General features: G+C 43.6%; 1 protein-coding gene across 2 annotated transcripts in view; it reads left to right on the top strand.

Annotated features, from left to right (window-relative positions):
* The first annotated feature begins 2,051 nt into the window (after positions 1 to 2,051).
* Positions 2,052 to 23,660, top strand: part of GLRA1 (glycine receptor alpha 1) — a 97,547-nt gene continuing 75,938 nt past the window's right edge. For both annotated transcript variants that reach the window (XM_064278562.1, XM_064278558.1), the window contains exon 1: positions 2,052 to 2,107. In XM_064278562.1, the coding sequence (XP_064134632.1) occupies positions 2,052 to 2,107 (56 nt within the window). The remainder of the gene's footprint in view (positions 2,108 to 23,660) is intronic.

The following is a 23,660-nucleotide window of genomic DNA, read 5'->3' as shown; positions in this document are numbered from 1 at the left end:
CTGGGAGCCAAGAAACGAGGAGTAGTGTAGGGTATTTTGTTGCAGTGTGGGAAATCCCTGCTGGTAGGAGGCTGGCAGTCAAAGCTTTCCACAGTTCCTTGGTTGGGAGAGGGCCTGCGCCTGGAGAGAGCAGCGCTGTTAATTCTAGGGGAAACCAGGCTCCATACACTCAAAAGAAGGGGTTCCTAAAGCAATCAGATAAGGAGAAGGAATTGTTTCCTCTCAGTAACCTGAGAGGAAGAGGTCCCAGGATTCCAGCAAGTTCAAATCAACCAGAAAATCCTGCAGAGACTATTAATCTATGAAGGTCCCGTAGCTGGGAGGAAATCTGATTAACTCCACTTCCCCAGATGGGCTCTAGAGTGGACTTTATAGCTGGCTTCTGAGTGGAAAAACAGGGAAGCAAGAGGAAGGAAAAATGGGGAGTGAGAAGGGTAAGTACGGGACATCTGCATATATAGCTTGACTCTGCCATTAATTTGGAGCAAGCCACCAGCTCTCCGAGGCTCAGTTTCTCCAACTTATAAAATGTAAATAATACTGTCTCCCGACCAGATGAAAGAAGAGCTGTCTTCTTGATCTCCTTAAAGAGTTCCAGCAGTGAGCCCAGGGCTGTTCCCTCTTGACCCCGGAGCCCGGACAAGGAATTTCTCCCAGACCTTCCTGCTGCAGTGGCCCTGGAGAGGGTCTTCCTCTATCATTGACTGACTTCTTTTTGAAAACCTCTCCTTCTTTCCAAGGTCAAATATTATAACTGAATATAAATATTCAGAACTCAAAACAAACTCAGAGATTTGATTCAACTCTTCCCTTTTAAGACAAAAAACTGAGCCAAAAAAGCACTCTGAACTGGGGCCCAAGATGTGTTACTCACACACAACTACATTCTTTAAAAATCAAGGCAATATTTTGAAAGAGCTGGAGAGATTAACTCCATAACCTCCCCACCTCACCGCCCACACTGAAAGGATGGGGCTGTGGGTCTCATTCGGCACTCTAAGCGTTAAACTCAACACAGAGTCTAACAAGAGATTGGCCCAATACCGGGAGAAGATCTGGTTTTCGCAGCCGCGGGCCAATGAGCACTGCGAGTGGGAGGGTTTGAAGATACTAAGGAGTTTTTCCCCCTTTTTTTCTCTCCACCCCCTCCCATCGGCCATTCCCCCCTCCCCAGCCCTCACGCCGCCAGTGTGTTAAATTAATGCAGTAAGAAAGTCTGAAGATCTGAAGGAGTCCTGGCTAAAGACGATGGGCGAGCTCAGAAAATCGACATGCATTTGAAGCCTTGGGCTCCTGAGACCCGCGGGGTCGCCATGGACCCAGGCAGCCCCTGAAACTTGCTCTGAGCTTTCACGCCCGCAGCCCCGAGCGATGGGACACCTTTCCTGCAGCGATCATAACTTATTCGGCGGGGACCAGAGAACAGGGATCGAAAGGCGACAGCAGACCGGCACGGAGGAAAGGGAACGAGATTCCGGGACTCGGTCACGATGCGCCAGCCTGGCACATTCCCCGAGATTTAACTGAAGGCAGCGCCGTCAACCGCTTTCCTTTCGCCCCTACCCCCCTCAGGCCAGTCCAGGGGCATAAAGCCCTGCTCTCTCTACCCAAGATGCTTGCCCAATCTAATGGTCTGAGGCCAGCGCTCTGATCTCCACAGAAGATTTTTTTTTCTTGCATGGAGCTGGCCGTTTAAACAGAAAAACAAGGGTAAAAAAGAAATATACCCACCCCCAAACGTGCCTCCCCAGCGCCGCAGGGAGCCAACAGACACGCTGGAGTTTAACAAACAGCAATACTCTTTGCGCTCCTGAAAAGCAGGGCCGGACGCTCTCCGTGGTGCTGAAACGCTTCGCGGCCGCCGCTGTCCGTGGTACCAAGAAGCCCCCTCGCTCCAAATTCTCCTGGGGCTCTTCCTCAGGCGCCCATTCCTCACCTCCACTTAACATCTGGATTATTTTCTCAATTGCGCTCACTGATTTTTTAAGTGCCAATCTGAAGCATTTTTTGCCCCCATAACTCGCGGACTACAAAGCACAAGGACCTGAAAAATGTACAGCTTCAATACTCTTCGACTGTACCTTTGGGAGACCATTGTATTCTTCAGGTATGCAATTTTCCACTGACCACATTGCTCTGATAGAAATTGGGGCGGGGGGAGGGGGGAAGGAGCACGGAGGCTGACTCTGTCCGTGGTCCCCTCATTTGGGGGGCAGAGGTGCTGTATACCGCTGCAATCGGGTCCTTCCATCCCCCGTTCCCTCCATCTCCCCCGCCCCCCCCCCCCCCGCAGGGTGTCTGGCTTGTGCGTGGAGGTCTGAGACAGTCGCTGCTCTGGCAGCTGTTTGTTTCTTGCTGTTTGTTTGTTCTTTTGCCTGCTGCACCCCCCACCATTGGCCCCCAGCCCCACTGTATATTGGTTCACACTCGGCTGAGGACTTTAAGGGGAAGCTTTAGGAGTTACTCAGTTTAATTAGGACTGCATTCTCTCTAACCGCAGTGCCGAAAACCACAGCTCTCCCGTCTGGGAGCCAAGTGACAACTAGCGGTGACGGAGAAGGTTGCACTCAAACTCACTGGACAGAGAACATTTCATTTTCTCTTTTTTTTCCTTTTTCCTTTTTTAAATTGTTGTTGCTTTCTTTTTCTGTGAGGCTGGGGAGAGGGAGAGCTCTGATGCTTAGTGCTCAGAAAAGGATAGTGTTATGATACCAGTTTGTAAAGCCCTGAATTTGGGTGCAGAGTAAATTTATTTAGGAGCAGATGCTGGGAACCATTTCCCTTTTAAAACTTTGATTCCTTCCTCTCCCCTACCCACCTTTCCAAACTCTACTTTGTTAACTCAACAGCTGCAGATCCTGGATGATGGGCAATTCTTGTTTGCTTTGTTTCTTAATTTATGCTTATCTCTGGCTGGGTAGCTGAGTTCCCCCGTCCATTGTCTCACAGGTTAACATTTTCTGCCTACAGGCTTGGCATTCTTATGTTAGTACAAATGAAAAGTAAAAAATCACCACTTCAAGAAACATTGAAATAGACAGCCCTTTTGTAAGTGAGTGAATCATGCTATCTTCAGAGATAAAAAAAAAATAGTTACCATAAATCCCATTCACATGAATTGAAAAAAAATTGTTCCTCTTCCATGACCTGCAGGGATCATTAGTCTTCCTCATTTTAGATGCCTGCCTCTCATGTTTTACCATGGCATTGGATTAACAGTCATTTAAAAAATCAACTTCAGGTTTGCTTATTTGTTTTTAAGTAAGTGATCTTATTTTATCCCCCCTCATCACAAACCAGCAAATAGTTATTGTATTATTACACTGTAGACAATTTTGAGTGTGAATTGTTGCTTTGACTAATCCATTGGTTGATTAAATGAATGATATCCCACCCCCAATTGTAAGGTTCTACATGTGAGCCTCTCCTCATACCTTTCTTTTGAGATGAAGAAAAGACACCCCCCCTCATACCCAATGCTAAAGCTTCTAATCTCCAGTTCAAATATTCTTTGATAGGCCACAGTCCTATCAGCTCAGAATGCAAATAGCCAGGAGTGAGAATGAAGAAGTGCAACAATCCAGGGTCTGGTGAAATGTAGTGAAATGTAACTGCATTATGAGGAAAAGGGCAGGAAGTGTACTCTTAATAATATCTGATCCTTTCTTCCCTGACCTATGCAGTAGAATAGAAAAATGCTGTGGAGGTGGGGTACTTCTTAACATTTGTATGCAAATCGATTTTCTGTTTGGTTTACCAGGGACAGAACTGAACTGGAGAGATTAAAGAGCAAATTAATAGGACCAAGCACATCACTCCCCCCTCCAACTTTTTTCTTCATGAACAGTTTGCAATGCTTGATTTTCCTCTCCCAGACACTGTCTTTCAGAAAAGGAAGGCACAGTTTAAAAGATCTGCATTGTAATCATTTTGATAAGGTTCTGAATCTGCTGTGTTAATTTTTCAAGTAAAGTGATGGTGGCCTATCAGGAAGCATCACTCGACATCTCTTTCCTCTATGCGTGTCAAGACATACATGAGCTACAATGGATGTGGGATATAATTCTATGTGTTTATAAGGAAACAAGAGTCTTGACCATAGAGAGCTGGAAAGGAGGTGGTACGACTGCACTGTCAAAATATAGGAATGCTACTTCATTTGGGGAGTAAATATTTCAGAAATGCTTATTTCTGAAACATGAAATAATAAAAATAGGAATCAAATCAGGGAAATATCTGCAGCAATTTTTCAAACAGGTGAAATAGAAAGTTCACAAGGAAGTAGAATAGATTGTTTTTTTTCAGTTGGTATTTTCTTTTCTCACACTTCTCATTTTTTTTAATTTTAGGTGAAAATACAAAAGCATAAAAATCTGGGGTCTCATCAGAATATATGCTGGGTAAATGGAGACTGGCATATCCATAGCTGGTTCCATGTGAATAACCCCCTTGTCCCCCTCAGGGGACAGGCACCGTGTTGGAATGAGCCAATCCAATCATCTCAGGCACCCAGGTACTGCTTAGATTAAATGATGCCAGCTGCTCACCTTGCTCAGGAAATCTGGGGGCTAGGAAAGGAAAGGCTCTCAATAACAGAAGGGCTGCTGCATCATCACGTATCCAGCAAAATGGCAATAATGACAGCAAAACAAACAAAACAACCACCCAAGTGAGTGTGGCAGAAATCTCATAAGGTACTGACACAGAGAATGAATTGAGACCTGAGAAAGAGCTAAGGGGAAGAGAGACAAATGGGGTCCTAGGAGGCCAACAGCATTGCAGTGCTGTTCAACTGTGTCCCCATAAGTAAAATGAGGTGATCTGGCTGAGGTTCCTGCTCTGAAATTTTAGAAGACTGTGGTTCTAAAATCTATGAGTAACATTCTAGAATTCAATAACCTAAGTTGTGCTTTTTATTCTCAATTGTGGATGGGGCTTTATATCCAGACTGGTCAGAAATACTAGGCAAAGATACATTTTGTACGATAGAAGCACATTCCTTTCAAACCTCCTTTCAAGCCAAAGGGAAGGTGGCTTTGATTTCCAGTCCTTACAGAGGTTTATGACAGGGAAATGCCCAGTGTAATCCCGAAATTCCCTTGCTAAGTAACTCAAAAGGACGCATGGCGTATAACAATGTTTCTCAACCTTGGCACTATTGACATTTTGTGCTGGATAATTCATTTTTGTAAGGGACTGCCCTCTGCATTGTAGGATGTTTAGCAGCATCCCTGGCCTCTACCCACCCCCCAAGTTGTGAATTATCAAAAAAAATCTCCAGACATTGCCAAATATTGCTGGGAGGCAAAATTGCATATGATTGAGAATCAGTGGTATAGAATAACCAAGGTTTTAATCAACTTCTCTGAAGAACTAATTATAATTAGGAGGAAGGTCTAGCTTCCTTGAGTAAATACCCCTCATGAAACACACGAAACCCTCCAGTGAAGCAAACAGGGACCTAGCAAGTGCTTGAGAGGGGAACAAAAACAGGAGAGACAAACCAGGTGCAATCCATGGGTAGGTTGCCCAAAAGATGCTTGGCTTTTCTTTTCGCATCACTTTCGGTCTCCCTCCCAGGAGATGTTACCTTACAGGGGGTTTTGAAACGAATATAGCACTTACTTGTTAAGAAAGGTCACCAAAACCTTGAAAGGAAGATGTTGCTATCTACGCTAGGGTGAAATGGAATATGGCAAATAAATTGTTTCACATTTCGGCCTCAAATTTCGGCCCCGAAAACCTACCCAGTTGAAAGTGAGCTTTCCCTTGAGGTGGGCCCTCTAGCTTCCCCATCTCCAAGCTTGCCAAGAGGGGCAGATGACCCCCTTGATCTTCTCCTCCTGGTGGCATAGCTGTATTCTGCCTTCAGTCTTACCCACTTCATTCTGGGGACTGCAGAAAGTGACTAGAAGCTTCAAAATGGGCCAACGATTTTTTCCTAAGAAGCCCCCTCAGGCAAGTCTGCATTAGGCCCAATGAAAAACGTCAATCAGTCCACCCACTTTCTGGGTTTAGGAACTATGAGTGAAAGAAAAGGAAACGTCATGGTTTTGTCCCCAAGGCATAGCTTGGACTGGGACCCTGGGCTAGTAAATAAGGTTATGAATCGGCACATTACTTCTGCATATTTGCAAAACTGGCAATGATATACAAAGGGATATTCAGGGAATTTTTGAAATCACTTTAAGAAAGATGTTACAACCATGTGGTGCAGTGGAAAGAGCAGCTGGACTATGATTTGAGAGCCCCAGCCCTGCTCCCAACCTGCAGCATGTCCTTGACAAATCTCTTCCCCTCATTGGGACTCAGTTTTCTCACCAGTGAACTCAAATGACTAAATTAGACAACTCTAAGTTCCTTCCGGCCTCTGATAAGCTCTTCATCCAAGACAAGAGCCGCAGCCACCAAGACTTAGGACAAATTTGCTTCAGTGGTGATCCTGCCTTCATTTCTTCGCCAGGCACTTATTTATTAAAATTTTTTTTTTTTTTTTTTATGTGTCCAGACCAAAACTAGGCACTCTGCAGGGAAGCCAGAGGTGGCAGATGCCACAGCCCCTGCCCTTGCAAAAAGAGGAGACGCTGTTTCTTTTAAAGGTACAAAAAAACCTTTCTCCTTCTTCTGAGGTCCTGCAGAGCTCCTCTCCAGGCAGCCTGTATGTGCGTCCTGTGACAGCATCACATTTATGTGGGCATCATTTACTTTATTTCCTTCATCAGCTGGCAGAAGCCAGAATGATTTTCGAGATGGATGGCATTGTCTCTCTGCTTGGCCATCTTGACACTATGCTGCTGGTTTTGAAGCATGCTTCAGGCAAAGCCGCCCTGGCCCAAAGGGCAGGAGACTTGGGATCCAGAACTTAGCTAGCAGCCTTACCTTGAATGGGTTCCGGGATCTTTCTGGCCCTCAGTTTCTCCAGCTGTAATTGAAATGATTCAACAAATCACTCTCTCAAATCTTTTTTTAGCTGTGCCAGGTCAGGATCATCTTCTCCCAATCTCTTCCCTGACAGCGCAGTTTGGGTTACAGCTATCACAGCATATTTTAATTATTACAAGAAACAGCAACACTGAATATATTCAGATTCAAAGGTCTTAAAAGAACTGAGGACTCTGTTAAGCAACTCCACTCACTGGAGAGTTAATCTCAACCTGGGCACAATCTATTGAAATATCCCATAAATATATAAGGTCCCCCAGGATATGCTTAGTAAGGTGAGAAAACATAGTTCCTGACCACTGCCCTTACAAATCTGAAGAGTGGCATACGAGACAGACCAAATATTTTTATACCTTTTGTCAATGACTCTGTTTGGTTTTTTCTCCCGCATACGCCTGTGGTTTAAAAACAAAATGTTTACCAAACCCCATTAATCATTAATTTATTTGCTCCACCATTATTAATCAAAGGCAGGCATAACTGCCAGAAATACTGAGCACCACAGGATAACCAGTGTCACCACACTGAGTTGACCGAAGAAAAAACAAAAGCAAAGACACATGATGCTTTTTAGTTAGCCCACAGAACCTAGTCAGAGGTAAATACCCAATTTGTTAGAGTCTTTGAAATGTTTAAAATGGATTCTGAGTTGTCATTACTATTTCAGGAACCCCCTATGTATCCAGGGACTCCATATTGGCAAACATTTGATTTGATTTATTCTATATTGCTCCAAGAAAAGAATCGGAGTATACTGATAATTTTTTAAAGAAAAACACAAATTCTGCTTGAGTATGATACAGAACTTTTGGCAGCTCTGTCAAATGATTCAGTGGGCTGCCTCAGAGGTGCTAAGGCTCCCTGCCAGTGGACGTATGCAAGCAGAGACTGGAAATCCACCTCTCAGGAGGAACGTAGGAGAAATTCAAGCTTCTTCTATGGATTGAGGTTTGTAATCTGTTGCAGAAAAGCAGAGGAGTTGCAGGTCAGAGACAAGTCTTCCCATTACTTATGTTTCCTTCTTTCCTGATTCCCAAATTACCTTCCATCTTTTAAGTTCTCTCAGTCACACCACAAACACACACTCACTGGTACCCTTTCTCTCCTTAAAATGGATCGGATAACCAATAAACTGGGCGGTGGGCACACACACACATACACAATGCAACAAAGAAGTATTCAAAGGAAATCACCTGAGTTACGTTAAAAAAAAAAAAAAAACTAGAGTCTGGTTTTAAGAAACAAGGACCTCAGACTAAGAATGTCAGAGAGAGAAGGACCTACCAGAAAATGCACTGGACCACAGACAAGGCCACAGGCACGGATGGGGTTCACAGGACCGTTGGCCTGCCCTGCCGAAGGCCACTCAGCTTGAACTCCAGCTATCTCCCCTGAGCCAACTCCCAGTTAAGCCTAACACACAACTGAAAACACCATAGGGCCAGCCAGCAACTTCATTCAGAAAGCGCTTTAGAACAGAACAACACCCAGAGAGCCAGGGAGAGGGGCTTATTCACACAGCGCCTATGCTTTGTAATGCAAGCCCTTCTGAGGGGTGCTGAGGCCCCAAAGCTTTTGAAACTCCGATAAAGGATCCCTTTGTAGTTTTCTGAAGTTGATATTGTCCGAGTCTCCTGAGGCTAATTCAGTGCAATTAGATTACCACTCGCCGCCTTTGAATTCGGCTGTTTTCCAGTGTCCTGAGCTAAATGAGTTTACCATTTTAACAGGGAGTTGCCGACAGTCATTAATCCCAGCCGTGAAATGGGCAGCAGTTCCTGAGCAGCGCTCTCTCCTGCCTCATATGCTGGGCAACACGCCAGCACCTAGAGAACAGGTCTCTGCTCCCTTCCCCACCAGGCCCTTCCTCCGCTCCCTACCCAGCTACCCCAGACAATCACACTTTCTTTCAGAGACTCTTAAGTATCAACAGAATCACTGAGTCTTAACACAGGAAGGTATCTTCCAAAAAAAAAAAAACCAGTCGATTCCAAGGCATGGTGACTCATTGTGTGTCAGAGTAAAACTGTGCTCCATAGGGTTTTCAAGGTTGTGACTTTTTGTAAGCAGATCACCAGGCGTTTCTTCTGAGGTACCTCTAGGTAGGTTCGAACCACCAACCTTTAGGTTAGTAGTCAAGCGCTTAACCATTTGCGCCACCAAAAAAAAAAAGTTGTCATAGAGAGAGTAGATTGTGGCTCATGGTGACCCCGTGTGCCACCCAAGAACTCCATAGGCCCCTTACCAAATCAAAACCAAACCTGTTGCTGTAGAGTCAATTCCAACTCATAACGACCTTAAAAACCAAACCAAAAACCTGTTGGACAGAGTAGATCTGCCCCACAGAATTTCTAAGGACCATCTGGTGAATTCAAACTGCTAACCTTTTGGTTAGCGGCTGTAGTTCTTAACCACTATGCCACCAGGGTTTCCATAGAGACCTTACCCATAAAAAAAAAAAAACCATTGCCATCGAGTCAATTCTGGCTCATAGCGACCCATGGAGACCTTAGCAGCCCTATAATTCAATACTTCTCAAACCAAGTGGTGAAGGGCTTGTCAAAAATACAGATTCCAAAAATGTACCAGACTACTGAAACCGAATATCCCAGGATGGGGCCCCAGAAACCTGTATTTTTAACAAGATTCTCTAAGTTGTGCTGTTCAAACTTAAATGTGCATATCAATCACCTGAGGATCTCATTAAAATGCAAATTTTGACTCAGTGGGTCTGGGGTGGGGCCTGAGAGTCTGCATTTCTAACAGCCCCCAGGTGATGTTCTAAGTGATTCTGATTGGAGGCCCCTTCTCCCCAACATAGATCAACCCATTCATCATGCAGATGAGGGGAGTGAGGCCCAGAGAGCATAAATGACTTCCTCAAAGCTATACAGTGAGTGGCAGAGCTCCCAAAGCAGTGCATAGTCCTGCACAGACCCCAAACTTACTCTCCTGCATGTCATCTCTAAAGCCCATATACCTTGAACTCCACCATGGCACCTTCCTTCATCAATCCTCTCCTATACTGTCCACCCTCATAAACGCACTCACACTTCTAAAAGGTTTTTAAAGGATCTGTCCCTATCCCTGAACTGTGGCCTGGTACCCGAAGTCCTAGTGCCACAAAAGCTCTCATTTACCAGCTTGGAACGCAAGCCCTTAAGAGGGGTAACGAGGCCCCAGAGGCCCCTCTGTGACTCTGGATAAAAGGAAAGAGCATCTGAGCAATGGGCTTTGAATCCTGGCACCAAGGCAATGAGAGTGTGTCTGGATTGATGGAGGTGGTGAATCAAGTCGGTGAGAAGGAGGAAATCTGTGGTGTCTTTCTCCAAGGATGCTTTCACTTACCAGTCTCCCTGTACATATTGTACTCTTAACCTTGTCTAACAAGAGGCTTTCTTAAGACTCCCAGATGTTCTGGGACGGCTGCCCCATTCCACCGTCTGTGTAACCTCAGGATCATGTCCTTCCTTCTCCACCCCTTCAACCTACCAGTCTTTCTGCAAAGCATTTTAGTATCTTATATATCAATTAGAGCGACTGCTCTGATCTTCAGCCCTTCTAAAGCTGTGTGTTTATTCCTATGTTCTCAGTTCTGCAACACTCCTCAGCTCTGGAGGAATGCAGCACGGCTGCTGCAACCCTGGCTGCCAGGAGCAATTGCAGTAGCCTCTTACAGAAGCACTTTATAGTTTATAGAGTGTTTCACATCCACAATTCCATTTGAGCCTCCCAAACACCTTAAAAAATAGATGCAGGACAGTGGTTACTATCCCCATTTAAGAGCTGAGGAAGCCGAAGCTTGGAGAGGAAAATTGACTTGCCTGAGGCCACACTGTTCATCTCAGGGTAAAGTCATGATTCAAACACAGATCTCCTTGCTCTTGTCTTACCATGCTTATATATCTACATATATATATTCCTTCTAAAGCTGCAGCCCCTGTGGGCTGGTGTGGATATTAGGCTAATAGCCCTCGCCCCCTGCCAGTGGGCCACAGAGGAAGTCTAGAAGAGAAAGGCTGGGAGTTTCCTGCTGCTTTGACAGTCAGATTCTTCCCATTCTTAGCTGGATGTTTCTTTTTTCTGTTCTTGATCATTTTTAACCAGCTGCCATCAAACCAAATTCAACTCATGGCGACCCCATGTGAACAGAGTAGAACAGTGCTCCACTAAGTTTTCAATGACTAATTTTTTGGAAACAGATCATCAGACCTTTCTTTTGAGGCATTTTTCAGTGGACCAAGTCACCTCTGGGTGAACTTAAACCTCTAGCTTTTCAGTTAGTTGCCAAACACATCAACTGTTTGTACCACCCAGGGGCTCCGATCATTTTTATTGTGTAATATGTGCCTATATTCTCTTTTTAAGAAAATATAATAGATTTAGCCCTAAAACCGTCTTTGACAACCACCTCCAATCCCAGGTCCCTCCCAGCTCTTACTGCTCTAAGAGATACCTTTCTTGATCATTTTACATACACACACATATATATGAGTCAGAGTCAACAGCACACAACAACATGGATTTATATATATTCATACATGTATATAAAATCACACACGCATACACATATGTGTATGTAATTATTGAAATACATATACCACTGTTTCATGGAATCATATTGCCCATGTATTTCTGCAGTTTGTTTCATTCACGTATCCACACATCCTGGAAAGCTTTACCTGTTGAGGCATACAGCTCCACCTCCTTCTTTTAACCACTGCAGGACGTTTTATGGTCTGGGTGCACCATTGTTTTCCATACTTTACCTACTGACAGGCATTTATATTTCTTCCTAATTTTTACACTGCAATCAGTGCTGCAATAATCGCAGTGTGTCTACGTCTTTGTGAACATATGCCATTTCTCCAGGCAGGTAACAAGGAGTGGAACTACTGGGACACAGAGCAGATGCATTTTTTATATTAATAGATATTGCAAGCAGATATTCCTTTCTTCCTCAACCTTCCCTCCTGCCCACCTCATGGTGCTCCGTCTCAGCCTGGACTGTCACAACTCAGTAATAATAATGGTAGCTTTTATTGAGTGCTTACCGAATGCAGATACTATGCTAAAAACATCACACGCGTCATGTCGTTAATCCTCACAAAAATCAAACTGAACCCTAAAGAGGTTATGGGATTTGCCCAGGAAAGACCGCTAGTAATGATTGCAGAGCTAGGATTCCAATACAGGTCTGACTCCAGAAAATGCTTTTAACTATTACACTGACATTCTTACTCCAAGAATGAACCAGGGAGGAAGTGGAAGCAGACTGTACTAGACGGAGATGGAGGCAGAGAAGAGATAGGTTTACCTCTCCAGGTAAGCAAGGGCTAATCTCTTGCAGGTGGTTCTAGATAAGAATAAAGTCAGCACACATTTATAAATAGGTATGAGTTTTTAATCTCCATCCTTCACATAGGAGGGAACCTGCACTAAGTTCCACCCCCAACATGAAGGCAGATGATTTGAGCTCTAAGGGTAAAAGCCTTGTCCCACCTTCCTTGTGTCCAAACTGACTCATTTGAAAGAGCTGTCTAGGATCAAGGGAGAAAATTCCTGACTGAGTTGGGAGGTCACAAAGAAGGGCAACATAATCTTTAACTGGGAACAGAATTAAAAATATTACCAATCCCTTGTACTCAAATCAAAGATCTTTCAAGCCTCACACCCTAACCGTCAAGTACGCAGGACTGAGTAGTTGCAGATCTCTTTCCTTATGAGAGGCAGGCAGCACCACTTCCAATGTTGGGGTCTCACCACAGGCCCCGGGTTTGTCACTCCCAAAACAGATCCAAAGGGCTTCTTAGAACATTTTTAGGCCAGAAAACCACACCCAATTCAGACTTGGTGGGAGGAGCAGAAAGGAAAGGCAAGAAGGATGGCTCAGCCCTCCTTTATAATCATGAGAGTCCCTCCAGGTGTGGCCTGTGGGAAGGGCAAACAATGCTGCCTTAGACACCTGTCCCCAGTAGCTCTGAGAGTTGACACTATAAGCATCTCTGAATGCATCTCTAGCAAGCCTGTTGCTAGTAGTAGAAAAAAATACAGAGGAAATAGAGTTTTCTAATACCAACTTTTGAGATAGGTTTGCTGGGCTCGTTGTTGGCGTTACTTCACATTGTTGTTGTTGTTCTTAGCTGCTGTTGAGTTGGCACCTAACTCATGGCGACCCTATGCATGATGGAATGAAACGGTCATCCGCATGACTGGTTGCAGGTCAGGCTGTTGTGATCCGAAGGGTTTTCACTGGCTAATTTTCAGAAGTAGCATGTCAGGCCTTTCTTCTTAGCCCATTCTAGTCTGGAAGCTCTGCTGAAACCTGTTCAGCAACATAGCAACATGCAAGCCCCCACTGACAGATGGGCGGTGGCTGTGCTTGAGGTCCATTCACTGGTAATCCAACCCAGATCTCCCGCATGGAAGGCGAAAATTCTACCACTGAACTACCACTACTGCCCCCTTTTTTTATATTATAAACACTCTACATGCTTGCTATAAAATATTTAAACAACATAGAGATACGATGTTTAAAACTGAAATACTCAGAAACCTTTCCCCCAGGGTTAATCACGTATTCTGCCAAATGATTTTAATAAAACAATAATAACAAAAACAAAATGTTCGCTATGTGTCTAGCCCTTTCCTAATGTCTTAAGTATTAACCTATTTAATCCTCAGAACAATACTGTAAAGTGCATAGTATTATTCATCTTACTTTGCAGATTAGGAAACAGAGAGGTTAAATAATTTCCCTCAGGTCACACAGTTTAGAAATGGCAATGCCAAATTGGAATCCAGGCAGTCTGGCTTCAGAGACCATTTATTCACTATGATACAAAAATAAACTGTTTCTGTTTTATGAAATGGGATTATACTGAACACTGTGTTCTGCAACTTGCTTTTTTCATTCAGCAATATATACCGATCTATTGCATTCATCTTATAGCTGTATTGCCTTTCTCTGAGAGCATCAGGCTTTGGTATAACAAAAAAGTCTCAGTTTGCCACAACACAGCCCCCACCTCCATGTCCAGCTTCTTTACTTTGCACAAACTGAATTCAAGCCCAAACTGAATTTCTCACTGGTCTCTGTAACATGCCCACTATTCTCACTCTGTACTTTCGCTCACACTGTTCCCTGTTGTTATTAGGTGCTATAGAGTTGCCATGGACTCATAGCAACCCCATTTTGCAATGCAGAACTACCCCCATAGGGTTTTCTTGGCTGTAATCTTTACAGAAGCAGATTAACTGGTCTTTCTTCCACAGAGTGGCCAGGTGAGTTTGAACCACCAACCTTCTGAGTAGCAGCCAAGCACTTAACCAGTTGCACCACCAGGGCTTCCCACTGTTCGGAACCCCTCCAAAAACCTGGAAAATCTGCTCCCCTCATTTCTGCCCTGAAAGGCATACCAGCCAGCTCTTAATTCAAGCCAATCTGATTTTGAACCCTGCATCTGCCACGTCCTTACTGCATGATCTTGGCTATTCGCTCAACTTCTTAGAGCCCCGAGTTTATCATCTTACAAAATGGAGACAACAACTTCATTGACAGATAAAATGGAGTCACATTTCAAGGTCTTTTCCTGGCAGAGAGAAGCCCTTAATAAGCAGTAATTCCTTCTCCACTTTTCTGAACTCCTATCCATGCCTTAAGACCCATCTGTAGTGTCACTTCTCCAGAAGTATCCCCTGGATTGCCACCATCCCTACTCACAGGACTCTTCTCCTTAAATCCTCCTTGCCAAGGCATCACCCCTGGTACTCGGTTGGCTCCATGTGGCCTTACACACAATTGGAGGCCTTTCTAATTTTCCTGCTGAATTGTAAGCCTCTCAAAGTGTAGGCATCTTATGAATTTCTTGGTGCATGTGACAGGTCAACCAGAAGACAGGAACACAGGTCCTGGTGTTTCCCAGAACTCACAACTGATTCCTCTTCCTCTTATAGACAGTGTCATCCCAGCGATTCCTGTATATTAGACACTCACTCAGTGCTTGTTGGATTGAATTGCTTTGTCCCCAAATGTCTGCTCCTATCCTCCTCTTATTGGCTCTATAAAAGCCCAGGACCTGAAGGCTTCCAACCAGCCAACCCCAAAGTGCTGCTGTGTCTCGCCATGACCTCTTTTTGCTCCGAGAAGTTACTCACAGTGAGTGTGCACTAGATATAGCAGCTCGGCCCTGGCTCTGTGGCTGTTGCAGTGAGTGGTACAGCCTTCTCCTTGCTGTTTGGCAGGGCATATCCAAACACTGGGCCTCTTCAAACATCTGGGCCATTGCAGATAAGACTGTATCCCCACCATGACGCAGGCCTGCAGAGACGCCCCTTCACAGAACAAGGCAAACTTTCCCAAATGGTTTTAATTGCACAGAAATCACGAACTCCACTGAAGGTGGTTTTCTAGATATGGTCTAAAACATCTAGTAGAAAAGAAAAACTTTTCTTAGGAGCCAAGACGGTGATCATGTCATACTCAAAGAGGGGGCTTGAAGGAATTGATTAAATATGCCTTGGAATACATAGAAAGCTACATGTTGTGGATTGAATTGTGTCCCCTCAAAATATGTGCGGGAATCCTAACCCCTATACCTGTGGATGTGATCCCACTTGGAAATAGGGTTTTCTTTGTTATGTTAATAGGACGTATCAGTGTAGGGTGTGTCCTAAACCTAATCACATCTGAATGACATAAACAGCAGCACAGACACAGGAAGAAACAGATACTGTCTGAAGATGAAGGAGGCAGAAGAGTCTACAAGCCCAGCAACTCCAAGGATTGCTGGCTACTAGAAGCTGAAACAGACAAAGAAAGGACCTCCTCCTAGATCACATGCTGAATCCAAACTTCTAGCCTCCTGAATATAAGTTTCTGTTCTTTGAAGCCCTCGCTTGGGATGTCTGTTATAATTAGCATTTCAGAACTAAGGTACTTCATCTCCTGAAAAAGGTGGTGACATGGCTCAGAAAAAGATGTAACCCTCCATGACGCTTCAAAATTGGACAGCCAAGAGCAAGATTTTCCCTCCTGTAAACCCTGGTGTGACTTGGTAACTAAGCCTCAGTTTTTCCATCCCTAAATGAAATCGGACTCTGTCCTTCCAGCTGTTGCTGCATAATTCTTAAGTTGTCCCCTGGAAGACTCAGCATTTAAAAGTTCTAACTTGAATGGAGAAATGCTAGCAATCATTAGCCGTTAGAGAAATGCAAATCAAAACTACATTGAGATACCATCTCACCTCAACAATACTGGCACTAAATCCAAAATAACAAATGTTGGAGAGGTTGTGGGGAGTTTGGAACTCATATGCACTGCTTGTGGGAATGTAAAATGGTACAACCACTTTGGAAAACTACATGGTGCTTCCTTTAAAATCTAGAAATAGAAATACCATAAAATCCAGCAATCCTACTCCTAGGAATATATCCTAGAGAAATAAGAGCTGTCACATGAATAGACACATGCACACCCATGTTCATTGCAGCACTATTCACAATAGCAAAAAGATGGAAACAACCTAAATGTCCACCATCAAGAGATGAACAGACGAACAGATTATGGTACATACATACAATGGAATACTATGCAACCATAAAGAACAATGTTGAATCTGTGAAACATCTCACAACAAGGATGAATCTGGAGGGCATTATGCTCAGTGAAATAAATCAGTCACAAGAGGACAAATATTGTATGAGACCACTACTATAAGAACTCAAGAAAGAGTTTACACACAGAAAAAAAAGATTCTTTCATGGTTATGAGGGTGGGGAAAGAGGGAAGAGAAGAAATAACTGACTAGATAGTAGATGAGTGTCAACTTCAGTGAAGGGAAGGACAGCACACAATACAGCAGAAGTCAGCATAACCAGACCAAAGGAAAAGCATAGATGTTTCTTAGACACATCCAAACACTTTGAGGGACCGAGTAGCTGGAGCTGGAGGCTGGATACCGTAGTCTCAGGGGACATCTAGGTCAACTGGCATAACATAGTTCATAAAGAAAATGTTCTACACCTCACTTTGGTGAGTAGTGTCTGCAGTCTTAAAAGCTTGCAAGCAGCCATCTAAGATACATCTATCGGTCCCATTCCATCTGGAGCAAAGAAGAATGAAGAAAACCAAAAAACAAGGAAAATATTAGCCTAAAGGACAAAAGGGCCACCTGAACCAGAGACTCCACCAGCCAACCAGAAGAACTAGATGGTGCCCAGCTACTGCCAATGACCACTCTGAAAAGAATCACAACAGATAGTCCCAGACAGAGTGGGAGAAAAATGTAGACCTGATTGAAATTCACAAAAAAAAGACCAGACTTACTGGTTTGACAGAGACTGGAGGAACCCCTAAAACTATGGTCCCTGGATACTCAGCTGACTCAGGACTGAAACCATTCCTGAAGCTCACTTTCCAGACAAATATTGGACAGGACTATAAAACAAAAAATAACACACATCAACAATAACAGTCAAATATATGAGACCAAATGGGCCCCTCCTGTCCAAAAGCAAGATGAGAAGGCAGGAAGGGACAACAACTGGACAAATGGGCATAGGGAACCTGGGGTAGAAAGGTGAGCATTGCTGTTACATTGTGGGGATTGCAACCAATGTCACAAAACAGTATGTGTATAAATTTTTAAATGAGAAATTAACTTGAGCTGTAAACTTTCACCTAAAGCACAATTAAAAAAAAAAAAACCTGTATATATACAACCAAATAAAGTTATTTTGTAGAAAAAAAGAAGTTCTAGCTAGGGAATCAGTCAGATATGTTCTAGAATTCTGATTCTATCACTTGCTAGCTGTATGACTTCGGAGTGAGATTTTTTTTTTTAATTGATTTTCCAAGTCTCAGTGTTCGTCGACTCTAAATGGCAATGATAAGCATCCCTCCCTAACAGATTATCATAAGGATTAAATGGCAGGATAACACTGCACGTGGCATATAGCAGTTGTGGAAAGTAGGATAAGCAGTACTACTATGATGATCATGGAATACGTGCAAAGTGTTGTAGCAGTACAAAGGAGTCTGATTAACTCACCTGGACATGAGGAGACAGTACAAAGTCAGAGACAATTGCATAGGAGTTCAGACACTTAAAATGGGCCATAAAGACTGACTAATTCACCAGGTGGCAAAGAGTGCCGAGAGGGAGTGGTGCAGGCAGAGGGAAAAGGCTTGCAGAGCAGGCTAGCTGGATGATGACAACGAGCTCAAGGGTACCGCGTAGGCCAGCTATCCGTCGTGGTAACTGGCTCAGCCCAGCCCTGCTCTGCCCTGTTCTCTCCTAATGGAAGCCCAGCTGAGAGTGGATAATTTGTTCATTAGCCAATGAATATCTATTGAATTCCTATTATAAGCCACCACCACCATCTGCCAATTTGTTGTACTGTGGTGGCTTGCGTGATGTTATGATACTGGAAGCTATGCCACTGGTATTTAAATTCCCAGCAGGGTAACCCATGGTGAACAGGTCTCAGTGGAGCTTTCAGACTAGGACAGGTTAGGAACAAAGGCTTGGCAATCTACTGCTGAAAATTAGCCAGTGAGAACTCTATGGATCACAACAGGATGTTGTCCTATACAGAGCTGAAAGATGAGCTCCCTAGGTTGGAAGGCACTCAAAATACACAGTGGCCACAAAAAATGGACTCAAGCAAACCAGTGATCATGGGGATGACACAGGACCAGGCAATGTTTCCTTCTGTTGTGCGTGGGGTCACTATGAGTTGGAGCCACCGATTTGATGGCAACTGACAACGACAACACTATAAGCAAAAAATTGTCCCAAGTTCTGAGGATAGATACAATGATGAACAATAGATTAGATGCAGCCCCTGCTGTCATGCAACTTAACTTCCAGAGGGGAATACAAACAAATAAGCAAATTGGGAAACTACAGAATGTCAGAGAATAGTAAGTTCTACAAATGCAATAAAGCAGGATGATGGGACAGAGAAGCAGAGCACCTGTATTTGCTTACCTGTCCATTATCTCACTTGAGCCTTAAATCATAGGGTGATGGGCAAGTTGGAGAGGACTTTTCCTTTTTACAGATCAAGAAACTGAAGCCCCAAGAGAAACAATGATTCATCCAAAGTCACACAGCCAGTAAGTGCCAAAGGCAGATGACCTCATTCCAGGCAGAAAAGTAAGAAATGTGCAAGATGAATGATTAAACAGGGAAAAAAAGCAAGTAGCAAAGCAGTATGTATAGTAGGATCTCATTTTTACTTTTTTAAAAGGTTTAGTGTTCTCACATGGGAAAAGAAGTCTAGAGAAATGGACTCAAAACTGTTTATAGTTGTTATTGTCTCTTGAGTATGAGACTATGGGGGACTTTTATTTCCTGCATTAAATATTTCTGTAATGCTTGGATGTTTTATAGCATATATATTACTCTTGAAAGCTGAAAAATAGATTCTTTTAACAAGGATGTCAGAGGGCATGGGCACACAACCAAATGGGAGCCTACTTTAATCAAAGGCAACCTGCACTAGGTTTGGAAAAAAGGCATGTGGAGTGATCTGAACCAGTGCCAAGCTGACTGTGTTTTCTCCAAGTCCAAACGAGCCTAGAGGCTGAGACTGTTTGGTGTGTTTGGAGGAATTTTCTGAGCAAATGGAAGTTGCTTTTCCCGCTGAAGTCGCTGAGCTAGAAATAAAATTGTCACTGGAAAATGGAAAGCCAGTGTGATATTATAGGCTTGGGTTTTTAGAACAAAGTGATGGATAGGACATGTCCTTATCAGGGTGACTGGAGCCTTACCCAATTCAACGTGTAATTTCATACAATTCTCTGGGTCATAAAAATAAAAAAGTTAGAGATGGAAAGAATTATCTTACCCAATCCCTCAGTTACCAAGGAGGATGCGAGGCCAGAGGGAAAAGTCAACAGCGAATTAATGCCCAGCCCAGACAAGAACTGAGGACTCCAAGTCTCTTATCATCATGGCAACTTTCCCTAAAATCCAATGAGTGTTCCACTGCTAGTGTGTGAGATACATTTCAATGACATGGGATAATTTTTTTTTTTTTCGTAGTTACAAATTTTATTTTACTAGGTACCAGAATTTACCAATTCCATTAAAAGTATTAATAAAGTTTAAGATAAAGATCAAATTAAAAAAGTAAATTAAGTAATAGTACATAAATTGGGGAAAACTCATAATATGATATGCAAATAACTTTAGTATGGAGAATAGTGCACTTTACCATTGGATCTTAGATACCGTCTACAGAGAAAATGGAATATACCAGAAGGACTCATGAAACTGGGTCAGTTCTGAGCATCCCCTAACTTTGCCTTTAAGTCCAAATAGCTTCTCAGTGTGAGCTATGGACATGGGCTGCTATTTGAATTCAAATATTTGAAGAGAAGATGGCACACTTGGGTAAAAGTAGACACACTGAGTAAGTAGAGCATAGCTGGGACCAGGTCACCCATTGTCTAATTTACAAACTACCTATTTGAGCTATATTCATAGTTTTCTATTCCCTCCTTATGTCAGAACCACATCTATGACCCTTTGCTTATGCACAGGAATTTTTCTATATAACACATAATTAATAGTAACATTAGTAGAAAACTTTTTAAATAATTTATATAAAAGCTACTGCTGCTAACCAAAAGGTCAGCAGTTCGAGTCCACCAGGCACTCCTTGGAAACCATATGGGGCAGTTCCACCCTGTTCTATAGAGTTGCTGTGAGTCAAAATCAATTCGACCACAACGGGTTTGGTTTTTTGGTTTATAGGGTGGCTGTGAGTCGGAATCAACTCAGTGGCAACGGGTTTAGTTTTGGGTTTTTGTTTTGTTTTGTTTTTTAATGCTATATTGGAGCCCTAGTGGCATAGCAGTTAAGACCTACAGCTGCTAAAGGTCAGCAGTTCAAGTATACCAGCAGTTCCTTGGAGACCCTGTGGGGCAATTCTGCTCTGTCCTATAGGGTTGCTATGAGTTGGAATCAACTCAGTGGCAACAGGTTTGGTTTTTTCTTTTCATATGCTATATGAGTCAGAGTCAACTTGACAGCATCAGGTTTGGTTTCATTTTTTATATGCTATAAGGGGAGCCCCAGCGGCACAGTTCTTAAAGCGCTCGACTGCTAACCAAAAGGTCAGTGGTTCAAATCCACTAGCTGCTCCTTGGAAACCCTATGGAGCAGTTCTAGCCTGTCCTATAGGGTCACTGAACCGACTTGACAACAGGTTATACGCTATAGGGAGCCCTAGTGGCACTGTGGTTAAGAGCTATGGCTGCTAACCAAAAGGTTGGCAGTTCAAATCAACCGGCTGCCCCCAGGAGACCCTGTGGAGCTATTCTATTCTGTCCTATAGGGTCGCTGTGAGTTGAAATCAACAGCAGTGGGTTTTATATGCTATAAGAAGCCCTAGTGGCATACTAGTTAAGAGCCTGGCTGCTAACCAAGAGGTTGGCAGTTCGAATTCACCAGCCACACCCTGGAAACCATATGGGGCAGTTCTACTCTGTCCTATAAGGTCACTAGGAGTCAGAATAGACTCAATGGCAGCAGGTTTTTGGTTTGTATACTATAGGGTTGCTATGAATTGGAATCAACTCGAGAGCAATGGTTTACATGACAGAAGAGACATTGGTGGTTTCATGGTAGAATTTTTGCCCTCCATGCAGAAGACCCGGGTTTGATTTTCAGCCAATGTACGTCATGTACAGCCACCACACATCTGTCGTGGAGGTTTGCATGTTGCTATGATGCTAAGCAGGTTTCAAGTGAGTTTCCAGACTAAGACGGACTAGGAAGAAAGGTGTGGTGACCTACTTCTGAAAGTCACCCAATGAAAACTCTATGTATCACAACAACTGATCTGCAACCGATAAATGGATGGCACAGGACCAGGCAACATTTCATTTTATAGTGCATGGGGTCACCATAAGTTCTAAAAGCTCTGTATGCATTAACTAATTACATCTTTCTAACAATCCTATGAAGTAGGTACTATTATTACCCCCATTTTGCAGATGAGAAAACTAAGGCAGTGAGGTGGGGTGAGTGGGAATAGATAGTCTCTGAGGAATAAAATTGAGGATCTCGTTCCAAATCACAGCCTTTCCCAATGGGAAATATTGGGTGGGGGAGCAGAACTTGACAACATACTTCCCTCAGTCCTACAACCCAAGATCCTGATTTCCTTTCCATCCATCACCATGAGATTTATGAGGAGACAAAAGAGAATAAGAGAGAATACCAGGCAAGAAATAAGAGGTAAGTGGGAGGAGACAAGATCAGGACGAGGGGGCAAATAAACAGAGTTATAGAAGAAGGAAGAGCACTCAGTCAAGGACTCACTGCCTCGTCCCTTCCCCTCTCCAGATCACAGAATTCTCATCTCTAACATGGATAGGTGGACTGCACTAGATGACTTTTAAGATCCTCTCAGCTCCAGTGGCCTAGTATTCAGAAACAAATGCAGGAAAATGAAGAAGACTGAAGGAACCAGAAGGGGAAAGAGAAGTAGGAGAGAAGTGAATGCTAAGGCGGGATGAGGAAAGGAGGAGGAAACAAGGGGAGAAAGGGGAAGGCATTTGCCAAAGCAGCTGAAGGGCACCCGTTTATCTTGTTGGAAGAGAAGGAAAACCTCCCACATCAAGAATTCCAGCAATAGAAGTTTTTTCCTCAGGCAATCAACTCCATGTCTCCTACTGGTGGGACCCATGGCTGATGTCTACAGTAGAACGGGGGCCTGAGGGAGCCCTGAGAAAAAGGAGGATGCTGCTTTGTTCTTGATGCCCAGATAGAGGGCAGCCGAGAGGCCCCTCAGAGACGTGGTCCCCCCTCCTGTGTCTGGCAGTGGATGACAAGGATTAACACATTCTCAGGCTCTGGGAGATGTCCTGAGGAAATGACTGGAGTTGTGCCCAAGGGAGCTACAACTGTATCATCACTACATTGTGTCTGCAGTGTAATCCTGGGAACCACTAAACAGAGAAAATCTCACTAGAACAAGACCTCCCAAGGCCATCTTCTCCAACCTCCTGCCTCTGAGCATACCTTCCCTAACTGTTCAGGGGCTATCACCTAAACCAAAGGATTTATCACATAATGACACCAAGTTCTATTATCTAATCTTTTCACAGTTGTCTGAGCCACCCGAGGCCTTGGGGCCTTTGAAGACAAGGATGGAGCCTTCAGTTGATTGGACATCCCCTATGCCATATGGCACAAGGCTGGGCACACAGTGGGCTCTTCAGACATATCTGATAATTGGTCAATAGGGTAAAATGATTCTAATCTCTCTCCCAATAACATTTATTCTAATGCTTAAGATCTCAGTCTAAAAATCCTTCCTTTTACTCCAATTGCCCCTGTTTCAATCTAAGTTCAACCTGTCATTTGCCTGAGAGAACACAGCCTGGCAGTTACCTACCTCTGCAAATGTGAGGTAGAATGCTCAGCCGGGGGGTGACATCTCCAAATTTGGAACTGACCCCGATGAAGGGTAGATAGTGTCGCCATATAAATGAGAGCCACAGATGCAAAGAAAAAGACCACAGATAATGGTTAGCTCCTTTAACCAATATATAATGAGCAACTTCTATATACCAAGTTCTAGGCTAAGCAATTTACCTATATTTTTTCATTCTTTCCAACAATTCTAAAATAAGGTAGTATTTCCAGTTTACTGATAAAGAGATAGAGGCTCAGAAAGGTTAAACAACTTCCAAGGTC

Source organism: Loxodonta africana, chromosome 2 (genome assembly GCF_030014295.1).
Source record: "Loxodonta africana isolate mLoxAfr1 chromosome 2, mLoxAfr1.hap2, whole genome shotgun sequence".
Taxonomy (NCBI): domain Eukaryota; kingdom Metazoa; phylum Chordata; class Mammalia; order Proboscidea; family Elephantidae; genus Loxodonta; species Loxodonta africana.
The sequence above is the reverse complement of the archived record's forward strand: the minus strand, read 5'-3'. Positions and strand labels throughout refer to the sequence as shown.